General features: G+C 45.9%; 1 protein-coding gene across 1 annotated transcript; it reads right to left on the reverse strand.

Annotated features, from left to right (window-relative positions):
* Positions 1-548: 548 nt before the first annotated feature.
* TMEM88B (transmembrane protein 88B) lies at positions 549-15,178 on the reverse strand. Its single transcript, XM_032231784.1, has 2 exons — positions 14,909-15,178; positions 549-818 (listed from the first exon to the last, which is right to left on the reverse strand). The coding sequence occupies exons 1-2, from the start codon at positions 15,176-15,178 to the stop codon at positions 549-551; spliced, it is 540 nt and encodes a 179-aa protein (XP_032087675.1).
* Between the last annotated feature and the right edge of the window lie 548 nt (positions 15,179-15,726).

The following is a 15,726-nucleotide window of genomic DNA, read 5'->3' on the forward strand; positions in this document are numbered from 1 at the left end:
TCATCGAATGAACTGGTGAAGAGAATTAGGGGGGAATGGAATCCCCACCCTGGTCCCACCCTCCTCTGCTTCGGCCCCGCCCCTTGTGCAGCTCACAACGACAAATAATAGACAGACACCCCCCTCCCCCCCCCCCGTGGTGGGGTCATCTAGCCCAGGGGTCTGCAACTTTAAACACTCATAGAGGTATTTGGATCCACTTCCCACAGAAAACACCGGGAACCACAAAACCTACCGGGGGGTTGAAAAGCTCAATAAATCGTATGCTGTTAGGTTTCGCATATTAGCAGCTGTGACACATATTTTGAGCGACAGGGAGCCCCAGCAGAGGGATGAAAGAACCACATGCGGCTCCAGAGCTGTGGGTTGCCAACCCCTGATCTAGCCCAAAGCTGCCTTGAAATCCAGGGAGGCCCTTAGCCTGGCTACTCCTTAGCACAAAGAGCCTGCAGGGGAAACATGGTGGTGGGTTACTATCGCTGCTCTTTCTTGATGCCCCCCCCCACTGAAAACAACCAAGCTGCATGGAGAGGCTGGGGGGGACCAGCTCAGACCCAAGCCTTGACTTGGTGGTTCCACTCCTTTGTGCACCCACACAGCCCCCCTTCTTCGTACCACCGCCACTTCACGCCTTTGTAGACGGCACGGGCGCATGGCTGGAAGCAGAGGAAGAGGTGCAGCCGGCGGGCCAGGCTGCAGTAGAGAGCCATGGAGACCACGATGAGGGGAGACATGATGACAAAGCCCAGGATGATCAAGGCCGAAGAGCTATTGTCGTCCAGGATGGTCTGGCAGTAGTAGGCGGTCGAGTGGAGCACCTGCGAAGAGCAGAGGAAGTGAGTCAGGGGTGGTGGGAATAGAATAGAATAGAATAGAATAGAATAGAATTTGAGAAGAGAAGAGGAGTTATAGAAGAGAAGAGAACAGAACGAGTTAGAATAGAAGAGTTCAGAACAGAACAGAACAGATCAGGAGTTAGAGAATAGAATAGAACAGAACAGGAATTAGAGAATAGAATAGAATAGAAGTTGAGAAGAGAACAGAACAGGAGTTATAGAATAGAACAGAACAGAACGAGTTAGAGAATAGAATAGGAGTTAAGAAGAGATCAGAACAGAACAGGAGTTAGAGAACAGAACAAAACAGAACAGAATACAAGTTATAGAATAGAATTAGAACAGAGCAGGAGTTAGAGAATAGAATAGGTCAGGACAGGATAGGAGTTATAGAAGAGAAGAGAACTGAACAGAACAGGAGTTAGAGAACAACAGAACAGAACAGAACACAAGTTATAGAATAGAATTAGAACAGAGCAGGAGTTAGAGAATAGAATAGAATTAGAACAGAACACAACAGGAGTTAGAGAAGAGAACTGAACAGAATAGAACAGAACAGGAGTTAGAGAATATAATAGAACAGAATAGAACAGAACAGGAGTAAGAGAAGAGAAGAGACCTTGGAGGTCTTTTAGTCCAACCCCCTGCTTAGGCAGGAAATCCTACACCACTTCAGATGCCACACCGTTCATGTATTCAATACTTATGTACATTTAAAAAATTTAAAAAAATATTTTAGCTTTTCTGATCCTACAATATGGAGAAAACTCTGTATTTATCCTGGAGAGCCCGTTAAATCGGTCCCGAGAAGAGCAGGCAGTCCAGATCGATTTTCTTCAGGCTGAAATCATGTTTTCTAAGATAAAACGCTGTGCCGAAGCCTCTGGGAGCCGAAAAGGAAAAAGCAATCTCGATTCAATTTTATTTACATTTATGGATAGCTCCCATCCCATCCAATCTGCTCTCTTGTCATGTTAAAATGCCCATTTTGGTGGCAATTGACTTTTTGCTTTGCCAAGAGGAAAAGAGGGGAGCGAAAAAGGGAGTGGAGAAAGATCTGAGAAGAAGAAAAAAATCAGAATGAAACATTGGATGCAAAGTCTGAGATTTCTACTTCTGTTTTTTTTTTTTTTTAAAGGGTCGGAGCGTTAAACCACATTGAAACAAAATCAGCAGCCTGACGTTTAGCTAGTCCTCGACTTACAACAATTCATTTAATAACCAACGACACGGGGGGGGGGAGTTAGCTAGGACAGCTTTTCACACTTCAAAGTTACAAGGGCCCTGAAAAAACCTTATGACCATTTCCCCCCTCTTATGATCGTCACCGCAATTACTGTATTTTTCAGAGTATAAGACGCACCAAGGTTTTGAAGAGGCAAATTTTTAAAAAAAGGTTTTTGCACTCTGCAAACCTCCCCAAAATGGGCCCATTTTTTGTCAAAAGAAGGGCATGGAAAGCCTTTAGGAAGCTTATAGAGTGCTCCTGGGGGCTGGGCAAAATTGAGCAAAAAACAGACCATTTTTAGCTCATTTCTACCCTCCCCAGCCTCCAGGACCTCTCTGAACGCCCCCTAAAGGCTATGCACAGCCACTTTGGTGAAGGGGGCGGAGTTTTGGGAGACAAAACATGCTGTATTAAGTGTATAAGACGCACCCAGATTTTCAGCCTCTTTTTTGAGGGAAAAAGGTGTGTCTTATACTCCAAAAAGTACGGTAATTGTCTGCTACAGTGTGGCGTTTGGAAGATATCGGCCTGGCAGCTCTCCAAGCCCGGTAAAGGTTTGTAGTTGTGAAATCTCTTGAAAGACTGCAGGCCGGGACTTTGCTGGAGAGGAATTCCCTTTAACCTAAATAAAAGGAGTTTTTATTGGGATGAGGAATCTGCTTCATGCTCTTGGGAAGCCTAGGTTAGAACAGGTATTGAGCAATATGTTATACATGGCTTTTCTAACTCTTGAAGATGAATCTCTGACTTTTCAGTTTTCTATAGATACCGTATTTTTCGGAGTATGACGCATCATGATTTTGAAGAAGCAAATTTAAAAAAAAAGTTTTTGCACTCTGCAGGCCTCCCAAATCCTCTGCACGCCTCGTTTTTTGCACAAAGAAGGGGAGGCATGCAGAACTTCGGGAGGCTTGTAGAGTGCTCCTGGGGACTGGGGCGGGACAAAAATGAGCAAAAACCAGCCCATTTTTCACAAAAACGGGCCATTTTTTGCAAAAAAAGAGGGGGGCATGCAGAGGATTTGGGAAACTTGTAGAATGTTCCTGGGTTCTAGACATGGCAAAACAGCCTGTTTTTTGCTCATGTTTGCCTTCCCCAGCCCCCAGGAGCACTTTGCAAGCTTCCCAAACCCTCTACATGTCCATTTTTGCAAAGGGTGCAGGATTTCAGTAGGCCAAAAATGCTGTATTCAGTGTATAAGATGCACCCAGATTTTCACCCTCTTTTGGGGGAAGAAAGGTGCGTCTTATACTCTGAAAAATATGATACCTAGATGCTGGATCAGGAGGATATAATCCTAGCGCCCTAAATGTGTCCAAGCCATCAAGGTATCAATGCCGTGAGCCATTTCACCTTTTCAATATTCTCTGTTATGCCAAGATGCAATTTATTTTTCTCACCTCCAGCGAGAGGCATTCTTTCTGCTTCTGCCTCTGCGTGCCTTTGATTCAATTTTTTTCTATCGTCTTTTGGGGAAAGGATACTGTAAATGTGCCAAGTAAATGTGAAACCTAGGAGCGAATGGAAAAAAAAAAACAGGGCATTGAATTTCATGTTTTCCTCTTGAAGCTTTTCAGAAGGGATACCAGACAGAGAAGAAATACAACTTGACATGAATAAAATAAAAAAAGATCCAGGCCAAAGGAGATCCATCTTGCAGGAAGAAGATCAAAGCTACGTGTTCACGAAATAAGAATTTAGTAGCTTTAGTTGTCAGACCAAGGGTGGCAAAGCAGATATTTTGATATCTCTGTGGTGACCCGCCAGAAGCCAGTGGAGCTGGCAGCCGATTCGGAGAGTGAGGAGGTTGGGGAGGAAGATGGGCCAGTCCTGGAGACTGGGGAAGGCTCTGATGAGGGCTCTGTGTCAGAGGCAGAGAGGGAGGCCAGGGCCGTATGCCAGTTATCAGCTGCCTTCGGGGTCAGACATCAGTGAGGCAGAGGAACAACTGGAGCCTGTTCCCAGTGTGTGCATGTGCAGAGTTGCCAGACGAAGGGAACAGCTAAAGAACAAGGAGTAAGGCCACAGATGAATGGGCCCTCCCAGAGGAAATAAAAGGGGAGCGAAAGGGGAGTGGAGTTTGCAGGAGACAATTAGTGTGTTTCATTGGTTCATGACACTCTGAGGCTCCTGGCCAAGTTTTGCAGAGACCAGCCTGGCAGCTCTCCAAGCCAGATAAGGTCTGTGACTGTAAATCCTCCCTTGAAAGACTTTGCTGGATGTGAATGAACAGAATTCACAGTCAATTAATAAAAGAGGTTTTTCTCGGGACCAGGAGTTTGCTTCATGCTATTGGGAAGCCTCACTCGGAACAATCTCTCAGGCAGTCAAAAGGTCTAGATTTGTATTAAGGGAACGTATAATTTGACTTTGGTAGGATGGCTGTTGCTTTGCTAAAGCCTCATACGATTCAGAGTGCGTACAAGCAAGCCAGTTTTCCCTGGGGAGAATCCACTCTGCACACCCCTTCCTCCAGGTCTTCCCTTTCCCAGCTGCCTAAAGCAGTAGCCCTGACACCATGGGGCAGTGAGTTTACACATGGGTCAACAGTGGAACTCCCTGCTACAAGAGATCATGGCGGCCGCTTTAGCTAGCTGGAAAGGGGAAGAGCTGGAGGGAAGAAATTCCAAAGTTGATATCTCCCAACCATTTAGCAATATTGGCCAAAAGACCTAAAGGTTTGCAAGACCTCTAACTCCACACCCGTACATTCCCATTCTGTTGAATCTCAATCATCCTACCTCCCTTAATTGCCTACTTTCTAAGCTAATTCTAATTCTGGAAAGTTGCTTTGTTAGGTTCCGTTTATCTAGCTAGCAGCTTCTGTTGCTTCGTTTCTTTGCTGTTGTCTTCTTACCACAGCGAGATTTCTTTATTTCATTTTTTTTTTTTTTGTAGAACTGCGATAAAATGGTGGGAATTTCTTGCAGTCTTATGGCAGGTAATTAGGGCTGATAAAGCCCAGGAGAGTTTGATTGCTCTTTTAATACGCGGTAATAAACAGTAATAAATAACTCCAGGGAAATGAGTCAGATTAAGGAAGCGCCTAATCTCTACAGGGACGCGAGATGGGGGAGAGAGAGAGAGAGAGAGAGGGAGGGAGGGAGGGAGGGAGGGAGGGAGGGAGGGAGAGAGAGAATTGGGAAATTAAATCATGAGCTGCTTCAAACGTTCCCAGTTCTCTTTTTCCTTAAGGACTGGGGGGAAACTGTTGCTCTAAAGATACAGGAACCTCTGAAGATTTACACCATAAATCTTAAGTAAGGTTCTACATTTAGGCAAGAAAAATGAAATGTACAGGTAGGGTAAAGGTGGTACCTGGCTCAATAGCAGTAACTGTGAGAGGGATCTTGGAGTCCTAGTGGACAACCATTTAAATAGGAGCCAGCTGTGTGTAGCAGCTGCCAAAAAAGCCAACACAGTTCTAGGCTGCATCAACAGAGGGATAGAATCAAGATCACAGGAAGGGTTGATACCACTTTATAAGGCCTTGGGAAGGCCACACTTGGAATACCACATTCAGTTTTGGTTGCCATGACGTAAAAAAAGATGTTGAGACTCTGGAAAGAGTGCAGAGAAGAGCAACAAAGAGGATTAGGGGACTGGAGGCTAAAACATATGATGAACGGTTGCAGGAACTGGGTATGTCTAGTTTAATGAAAAGAAGGACTAGGGGAGACATGATAGCAGTTTTCCAATATCTCAGGGGTTGCCACAAAGAAGAGGGAGACAAGCTATTCTCCAAAGCAAAACAGGGCAGAACAAGAAGCAATGGATGGAAACTAATCAAGGAGAGAAACAACCTAGAACTAAGGAGAAAATTCCTGACAGTTAGAACAATTAATCAGTGGAACGACTTGCCTCCAGAAGTTGTAAATGCTCCAACACTGGAAGTTTTAAAGAAGATGTTGGATAACCATTTGTCCAGAATGGTATAGGATTTCCTGCTTAAGCAAGGGGGTTGGACTAGAAGATCTCCAAGGCCCCTTCTAACCCTATTATTCTATGTTTTATGAATATGGAAGTAGCCCTCTGCAAAAATCCAGGGTGTTCTCCTTCACCCTGCGAGGGAAGGGAAAGCATTTGTTGGGAAGCTAGTAGCCACTAATCATTAATACTCCAAGAGAGAGAAATCTTGCAGGATCTGTTCCCCAATTTTCCCAATATGAGGAATCTAGCATTCTTAGCTAGCATAGCCATCGCCCTACCTTGACTGCATCCTACCCCTGTTAAGAGGTTGAGAATGAGCATGTAATCTCAAAAAGACTCCATGGCTTTCGCTGAGTTTCCAAATCCCATCCTGTTTAAAAAGAATTCAGTAGCTTTAGTTGTCAGACTCAGGGTGGCAAAGCAGATATTTTGATATCTCTGTTGTGGCCCGCCAGCAGCCAGCAGAGGGCTCTGATGAGGGCTCTGTGTCGGAGGCAGAGAGGGGGCCAGGGCCATATGCCAGTTATTGGCTGCCTTCGGAGTTGGAGATCAGTGAGGCAGAAGAACAGCTGGAGCCTGTTCCCAGTGTGCACAAGCGCAGAGCTGCCAGGATAAGGGAACTGCTAAAGAACAGGGGTCGACTTGGGAGTGAGGTCACAGTGGATGATGAATGGCCCCTCCCAGAGGCAATAAAAGAAGAGCGAAAGGGGAGTAGAGTTTGCAGGAGACAATTTGTTCACTTAATTGCTTTCCGAGACTCCTTGCCAAGAGTTTTGCAGAGATCGGCCTGGCAGCTCTCCAAGCCAGATAAGGTCTGTGACCGTAAATCTTCCCTCGAAAGACTTTGCTGAATGTGAATGAGCAGAAATAAAAAAGGGGGTTTTGTTGGGACCAGGAGTTTGCTTCATGGTCTCGGGAAGTCTCGGTCAGAATACCAGTTGGGCCAGGAAACTAAGCTGAGTAACGGGAAGGGAATTTGGGCTTTGCATTCCCTATTGTCCCATTTGCAAGGGACGGCTGGGTGAGTTTGCAGAGAAGATCCTGTTTGCGTAACATGACCGATATTCAGTGCGTAGCATCAGCCTCCGAACTGTCACTGCTGTGCGGGGGAACGGCTGGCTTCAAAAGCTGACAGATCCTGGGGAGCCATTAGCTAACCATACCCCTGAAGACCCAGGGGTGTCATTTACCTCCTTGATGGCCTGTTTGCCACTACAGAAAGGAAAGTAACCATCTGGCATCTCTTGGGGTGGGTGGATGGGATGGTAGATTTTTGTTTGCTACTCATCTCAAACAAAGCTCAGCTTGGAGCAGCTGGATGGCTGCTGGTTTGCAGGCATCGCCATCGATTCCAGAGAGGTCACTCTGAGAACAAAGTTACGATCCAGGATTGATTGAGTATTTTAATAGCTCCCCCCCACCATTTAATTAAGCTGGCTTGAACAGCCATTGGGCTCCCGCTCTCCGATCAATTGAAAAGTAATTGGGAGCCAGAGAAAGCAAAACCTTTCATCAGCCGGTCCCAGATCAGATCTCATGGACACACTGAGGGTCCTGCCCTCTAGGGAGATAGATAGAGTGGCCGGCCTTTTCTGCTGGGTGGAATCCCCACCCCCCCCAAAAAAAACAGTGAGGATGGCCTCATCGCCTCTAAGCTTCTGAAGGTCCCTCAAGACAGGGCTATGCCAGCAGGCCTGGGGACCCCAGGGGGATGGACAAAATAGTGTGGTGACTCCATTGATATTAGCATTCTCTTTCTATTATTCCTGTTTATTATGCTCTTTATATTAGTTAATGGGAGGGAATTTAGATGCACATCATCCAGAGTCACCCTGCTGGTGTGTGTGTGTGTGTGTGTGTGTGTGTGTGTGTGAGAGAGAGAGAGAGAGAGAGAGAGAGAGAGGGAGGGAGGGAGGGAGGGAGGGAGGGAGATGGATAGAGATAGATGGATAGATGAATGGATAGATAGATGGATGGGTGGATAAATATAAAGAGAGAGATGGAGGGAAAGAGATGGATGAATAGATAGATAGATAGATAGATAGATAGATAGATAGATAGATAGATAGATAGATAGATAGATAGATAAAGAGTGAGAGAGAGGGATAGATAGAGACAGACAGACAGATAGATGGATGGATGGATAAATATAGAGAGATGGAGAGAAAGTTTTGGAGAGAGATGGATGGAGATAGATAGATAGATAGATAGATAGATAGATAGATAGATAGATAGATAGATAGAGTGAGTGAGTGAGTGAGTGAGTGAGTGAGATGGATGGATAGAGACAGACAGACAGATGGATGGATAAATATAAAGAGAGAGAGATGGAGAGAGAGATTTGGAGAGAGATGGATGGAGGGAGATAGATAGATAGAAAGATAGATCGATAGATAGATACAGTGGGATAGATAGATAGATAGATAGATAGATAGATAGATAGATAGATAGATAGATAGAAAAGGTATTATTTCCCAACACTTCAAGACCATGGACAGCTCCCTATATCTGCTCCTTGATTGGCCCTTTGTCCAGTCATGGCTGATGAGGGAATCTTGAAGGAATTTCCCCATTTTCCGTGGCATTTTCCATGGGGAATCAATCCCCTTTTGGCATTGCTCTTCCTGTTAAGAGAATGTATCTTCCCCCAACAGCAAGAAAACCCCTTCTCATTGGAAGGGGCCTCCTGACCTGTGATTCAGCCTCAGATTATCATTCTCTCCTGGGTTTTTCGGGGATAGTCCCCCCACTCCCCTTTTCTGAATTCCTGGTCCAGTAAAAGGCTTTTAAAAAAAAATATTTTGAGGGAGGGGTAAATCTCTGCAGGCAAAGTTGATAAAGCTCAAGTTCCCTAGGAATGCAAAGAAAGAGGCTAGAACGATTAAATGCCTTTTGAGTAGATCTGTCCCTATTGGCACTCACATTATTTTGGCACTCGATCTGCAGAATACTTAATAAGGAGAAAATGAGTTTGTCAATTGGAATGAATCAAGGGCGGGTCGGGACTGTCTGAAGTCATGGACAATATCGATTCAGAAATTTTTCCCCTCTTTTTTTTTTAACTGATCTCCTCTCCTTTCCCCCCCCCACCCTGTCTTTAATTTATCGGACAAATCCTAGACACTGACTGTGGTGGTGGTGGGGGGGGAACTCTTAATTAAAAAGACATTAAATGGAATTCAGTCCGTGTGCCGGCAAATACAGACAGAAGCTAAGGAGCAGGAGGAAGGCTGGGAGGAAGAAAAAAAAAGCAGAAGCAAGCTACAGGGGGAAAGAAAATACTGTTAGAATTAGACCAAATTTTTTTTTGGTGGGGAGCCAAGGCTGTGAGTGAAGAACTGGAATTTATTTAGATTGTAATTACAGAAGGGGAAATTTAGATCAGGCTGTGTCTGTGTTTTTAAAGAGACGCAAAGTGCAATAACTTGAATTCCTCTCTGTCCTTCCTGCTGTGTTTCCTAACCCAAAAATTGATAACAAAACTGCTTTTCCTTAGAATTTACAGGCAGACAGTTCTTACAACTCATGTGTAAGATTTGTACACATTGGTAGAAGCTTTTTGAGCCTTGATGGGACCACAAAATTATCCATGTAAAAAAAGATGTGGTTCTCAACCTTCCCAATGCCGCGACCCTTTAATACAGTTCCTTATGTTGTGATGACCCCCAACCATAAAATTGGTGTCTCAGTTCCTAAGACCATCGAAAATATGTGTTTTCCAATGGACTTAGGCGACCCCTATGAAAGGGTCGTTCGACCCCCCCAAAGGGATCCCGACCCACAGGTTGAGAACCACTGCTCTAGAAAGAGTGCAGAGAAGAGCCACAAAGAGGATTAGGGGACTGGAGGCCAAAACATATGAAGAACGGTTGCAGGAACTGGGTATGTCTAGTTTGATGAAAAGAAGGAGTAGGGGAGACATGATAGCAGTCTTCCAATATCTCAGGGGATGCTACAAAGAAGAGGGAGTCAAGCTATTCTCCAAGGCATCTGAGGGCAGAACAAGAAGGAACGGGTGGAAACTAATCAAGGAGAGAAGCAACTTAGAACTGAGGAGAAACTTCCTGACAGTTAAAACAATTAATCATGGAACAACTTCCCTCCAGAAGTTGTAGCTGCTTCATCACTGGAGGTTTTTAAGAAGACATTGGACAACTCTTTGTCTGAAGTGGTGTAAGGCTTCCTGCCTAAGCAGGGGGGTTGGACTAGAAGACCTCCAAGTTCCCTTCCAATTCTGTTGAATAGAATAGAATAACAGAGTTGGATTATAGGTATAGGTATAGGTGCTTTATTTGTATGCCGCCCTTTTCCCTGGGGGGACTCAGGGTGGCTCACAGTTCAGAGGGAAGGGAGGACAAACCAGATTAAACACATAAGACAATACATCGCTAAAAGCACAACATTCAAACAATTCGGGCGGGGTTGAGGTCTTTAGCCCCAGGCCTGTCGGGACAGCCAGGTTTTGAGGGCTATGCGGAAGGTCTGGATTATTCTATTCTATTAATTTTTTTCCTGGATCCTTGTAATTCTTATTGTCCAGTGGGTTCTAATTCCACCTTCCAAGGTCTCGTTTTCCTCCCTTCTCATTTGCAGAAGAGGGGAAATTTGCAGATTTCAACTAACTCTTGGGAGAAAAATGACTCTCTGAAGCTCCAAAATGGTCTTCAGGCTACACGGTTGGCCAAGGTTAAGGTTTTTCCCTCTTTTTTTTTTTTTCCAGAGCTGCTGAATTATTATTTTTTGTCTCTGACAATATCAACGTTGCTGGGCTGATCACAGAGTACAAACCTCCCCTATCACATTTTCCTATACCGCCTACCGTATATACTCGAGTATAGGCCGGCCCTAATATAAGCCGAGGCACCTAATTTTACCACAAAAAACTGGAAAAGTTATTGACTCGAGTATAAGCCTAGGGTGGGAAATGCAGCAGCTACCGGTAAATTTCAAAAATAAAAATAGATACCAATAATGTTTTTGAATATTTATTTCAAAGAAAAACAGTAAACTAGCGGTGTATTCAATGAAATACTTCACTCACCTCATGATGCTGATGTCCCGCTGTGATGATGATGTCCCGTGCAGCCGCGGGAGCGATGTCCCGCCTCCTATGACACACGGCACAGTGATTCCTATCATTGGATCACTGTACCAGAGGAGGTGGGACATCGCTATGTGGCTGCTTGCCATAACAAGGAGGAGGTGGGACATCGTTGCAGAGCGGCAGGAGGGGGAGGAAGGGGAATCGTAAGACAGCCCTGCATTACATTAGAACGTGAGGAGGGGGGATGGTGCGGTGCGCGCTGCGCGGCAAACTGACACAGAGGGAGGGGAAACTCACAGGGGCACTGGGCCATTCACGAGTGTCACCCAGCGGCATGGCCCCGCCCCTTTTTCTCCTCCATTTCGGGCAAATTTTTCACTGACTCGAGTATAAGCCGAGCCGGCTTTTTTCAGCCCAAAAAGTGGGCTGAAAAACTAGGCTTATACTCGAGTATATACAGTAACTGAAACAAGGTGGACACCCTCCGAAATCAAACCCTGGGCGCTTCCTATTATTTATCCTATTATTTCACAATAACTGGAAATCAGGCCGACGTTTCTGGAATCCTTCCCACGCTGCAGTTGTTGCAGTGGCTAACTTCACGTGGTGTCTAGTGTCTGTGCAAAGGAACCCCACGTGATTGGATGTGAGAGGCCAGCTCAGAAGATAAGAGACCTAAATACGGGTCTATAACAGTGTGCTAGTCACTCCCACCTTTGCTACGTTGTGAGTCCCCAGCTAGTTAGCTGAGCTTGCTCCTTAGAACGCCGTTTTTAGAGGTACCTGGCAAGGCTGTCTCAATGCATGGGCCTGATGGGCACTTGCCTATGGGCCCCCACCAGCATGGGGGCCCCATACTAATCTGTGTATGTTAACCCTTCAATGCCCCTTGGATCATATCAATACAAGCAATATATTTATTACATTTTACTGCACTTTTTTAAAATTAATACTAACATGCTAATAAAATAAAGAAACTCTGGTGCTGGAGAAGAAGACTCCTGCATTGAGTCCCTTGGACTGCTATTTTTTTTTTTACTTCTAGTACTTAAGGTCTAAAGCAGAGACATTGTCCTGCCAACAAAAGTGCGTCTAGTCAAGGGGATGGTTTTCCCAGTTGCCATGGATCGCTGTCAAAGTTGGACCATAAGGAAGGCTGAGGGCCAAAGAATGGAGGCCTTTGAACTCTAGTGCTGGGGAAGAGGTGGCACAGTGGTTAAATGCAGCACTGCAGGCTACTTCAGCTGACTGCAGTTCTGCAGTTCAGCTGTTCAAATCTCACCGGCTCAGGGTTGACTCAGCCTTCCATCCTTCCGAGGTGGGTAAAATGAGGACCCAGATTGTTGTTGGGGGCAATATGCTGACTCTGTAAACCGCTTAGAGAGGGTTGAAAGCCCTATGAAGCGGTATATAAGTCTAACTGCTATTGCTATTGCTATTGCTAAGAAGACTCCTGCAAGTCCCTTGGAGGGCAAGGCCATCCAACTGGTCAGTCCTAGAGGAGATCAACCCTGACTGCTCTTTAGAAGGCCAGATCCTGAAGAGGAAACTCAAGGACTTTGGCCACCTAATGAGAAGGAAGGTGGACTCCCTGGAGAAGAGCCTCATGCTGGGAACGATGGAGGGCAAAAGAAGAAGAAGGGGACGGCAGAGAAGGAGGTGGCTGGATGGAGTCACCGGAGCCAAGGGTGTGAGCTTAAATGGACTCCAGAGGATGGTAGAGAACAGGAAGGCCTGGAGGAACGTTGTCCATGGGGTTGTGACGGGTCGGACACGACTTCCCAACTAACAACATCAACTAATAACAACATGTTTAATTTTATTGACCATTTACATTTTTATTCCTACGAGTAGCTGTCATAGGAACCCCAGTACACTGTTTTGCCCAGGGCCCTGGTCACTGGAGGTAACTTTTAGCAGGTTGAATCCGATCCCACTCCACGAACTGAAAACAAGCCCAATCAAGTTGGCTTTTTAAACAGGATGGGATTCGGAAACTCAGTGAAAGCCATGGAGTCTTTTCAAGATTACATGCTCGTTCTCAACCTCTTAATGGGGGTAGGATGCGGTCGAGGTAGGGCGATGGCTATGCTAGCTAAGAATGCTAGATTCCTCATATTGGGAAAATTGGGGAACAGATCCTGCATGATTCCTCTCTCTTGGGGTATTAATGATTAGTGGCCACTAGCTTCCCAACAAATGCTTTCCCCTCCCTCGCAGGGTGAAGGAGAACACCCTGGATTTTTGCAGAGGGCTACTTCCATATTCATAAAACATAGAATAATAGGGTTAGAAGGTGCCTTGGAGATCTTCTAGTCCAACCCCCTTGCTTAAGCAGGAGATCTTACACCATTCTGGACAAATGGTTATCCCATCTCTTCTTAAAAACTTCCAGTGTTGGAGCATTCACAACTTCTGAAGGCAAGTCATTCTAATTGTTCTCACGGTCAGGAAATTTCTCCTTAGTTCTAGAATGCTTCTCTCTTTAGTGATTTTCCACCTGTTGCTTCTTGTAACAGGTTATTCAGAGGAGGAACCAGCAGTTGAGAAAAGGAGGGGGTCTTTGCTCACAGTTTGAGAACCAGAGGGGGGGTTCCTTTAGTTAAGACTAAGATCCTTGTTCAAGTCTGTTTAAGAAGAATATTTGCACAATCATACACCTCCAAATACACACATTAGCATTCATACATTAAGTCTCCTTAAGAAGTCATACAAAGACTAAAGGGGTAAAGATTATAGCAAGGGACAATAGTTGCCAGGTGAAAATTACCGTTTTCCTGTAACAGCATCATGCCCCATCAACTGTCTTGTCAACAGCCAGCATTCTTTCTCTTCACAATGAAATGAAGCCAACAAAGGAACTCTCTGACACTTGAAGGAAGTGAGCGGGTTGGCTACCTTTGGATCTCTACCCTCCTCCCACCTTTCCTTAATCAGGATCAACTTTGGTGTACATGAAAATAAAACTACAGGCAACAATGCCTTTTGGGTAGGACTTCATGGGTTAAGTTCCCATTGGGCATTAAGAGTGTGAAGCATCAATTGCATTGGAGCTGTCTTGGGATGCTTGTCATCCAGTGAAGGACCCCCATAGCCAACGATGGCAGAGTCATTAAGGGGTTGGGCAAAAAGACTGAGGATCTCCAGCTTCCCTTCGGTCCCTTAGCTATGGCTGGCTTTGGATTAGTCACTCTCTCAGCTCAACCTACCTCATTGTTCCTGCAGTGAAAAAAATAAGAGAAGGAAACACTGCCTAGATCTCCTTGAGGTCATGAACGAAAGGCAAAAGAAGCAAAGGTTCCCCTTGCACATATGTGCTTAGTTGTTCCCAACTCAAGGGGGCGGTGCTCATCTCCGTTTCAAAGCCGAAGAGCCAGCGTTGTCCAAAGACATCTCTGTGGTCATGTGGCCGGCATGACTCAATGCCCAAAGACGCACAGAACGCTGTGACCTTCCCACCAAAGATGCCTCCTATTTTTCTACTTGCATTTTTTACCCGCTTTCAAACTGCTAGGTTGGCAGAAGCTGGGACAAGTCACGGGAGCTCCCTCCGTTACGCGGCGCTAGGGATTCGAACCGCCAAACGGCCGACCTTTCTGATCGACAAGCTCAGTGCCTTAGCCCCTAAGCCACCTATTCTGTTCTATTCTAAAAGGCAGAATAGAAATCCAACAATAAATGCATCAGAGCTCTACGGGACGAAGAATGGGACTATCAAATCTAGCACGGGGGATGACTTAACTGAAGACAGACAATGCCTCTGAGAATGGACAGAGTATAAACCTCCCCTATCCACTAGACAGGTTTTAAACTTCTCTCTCTATTTGTGGCTTCCTCACCAGAAAGTTCAGCTTGCTGAATTTTACTTACACGGGAGTGACACTGGAATCCAAAATAGACCACGACAACGGCAGGCAGGAGGACCACCGAAAAGATGGCAGCCATCAGAAGGAAGTTTAGGAGAAAGGCAAAAGCGTTCATAGTCCCCACCAAGCAAGTCCACGCCCAGCAGCCACAGGTGCCACGACGCTCCATGGGCAGGAGCTGGTCCTCCATGTTGTACGGCGGGAGAGTTTGGATGGTGTGGGAAGTGTCGGAGAAGTTGTCCCCATCGTAGTCATCAATCTCCTGATCAGACATCTTCGGCAAGATCCAAACCAGGTGTCGGATTCCTTAATTCCCCCTCTCCTTTTTCTCTCAGTCCAAAATGGAGCGCCCGGTTAGGGGAGAAGCTCGTGGCCGAGGTGGGTTTTCCCTAAGTGGTGCCCACTTCCAGGAAACAGGAGATCGGATGGAAATGGGCTTGGGAACATAAGAGAGAAGTTCTTACATGTCCTTTTCGGGGGATCAGGTGGTGGCCTCACCTGGAATGGTAGGAGGTGGAGAAGACCTTCCAAAGAGATGAGACGAACTTTTCCGGGGCGGTTCGCCTACTGGAGTCCTTGGTGCGAGAAGACCTTGCTGGGGTGAAATTGGCAAGGAAGGGGGGCAAACACATGTGCCATCCTCTGGTTCCAGCCTAATTTTCCAGAAGTTCCACACCACACCGGTCCCCCCCTTCAGCACGCCTCAAGTCTCCACAGCAGGTTGCACTGGATTCATCCCCTGATTATCTGGACAGGGTTTGGTCCTTCAACTTCTAACTTTCCAGCCCTCCTCCTTCTCTTTGGTGATGTCCGGACGCAGGA

This window comes from Thamnophis elegans, chromosome 15, assembly GCF_009769535.1.
Source record: "Thamnophis elegans isolate rThaEle1 chromosome 15, rThaEle1.pri, whole genome shotgun sequence".
NCBI lineage: Eukaryota > Metazoa > Chordata > Lepidosauria > Squamata > Colubridae > Thamnophis > Thamnophis elegans.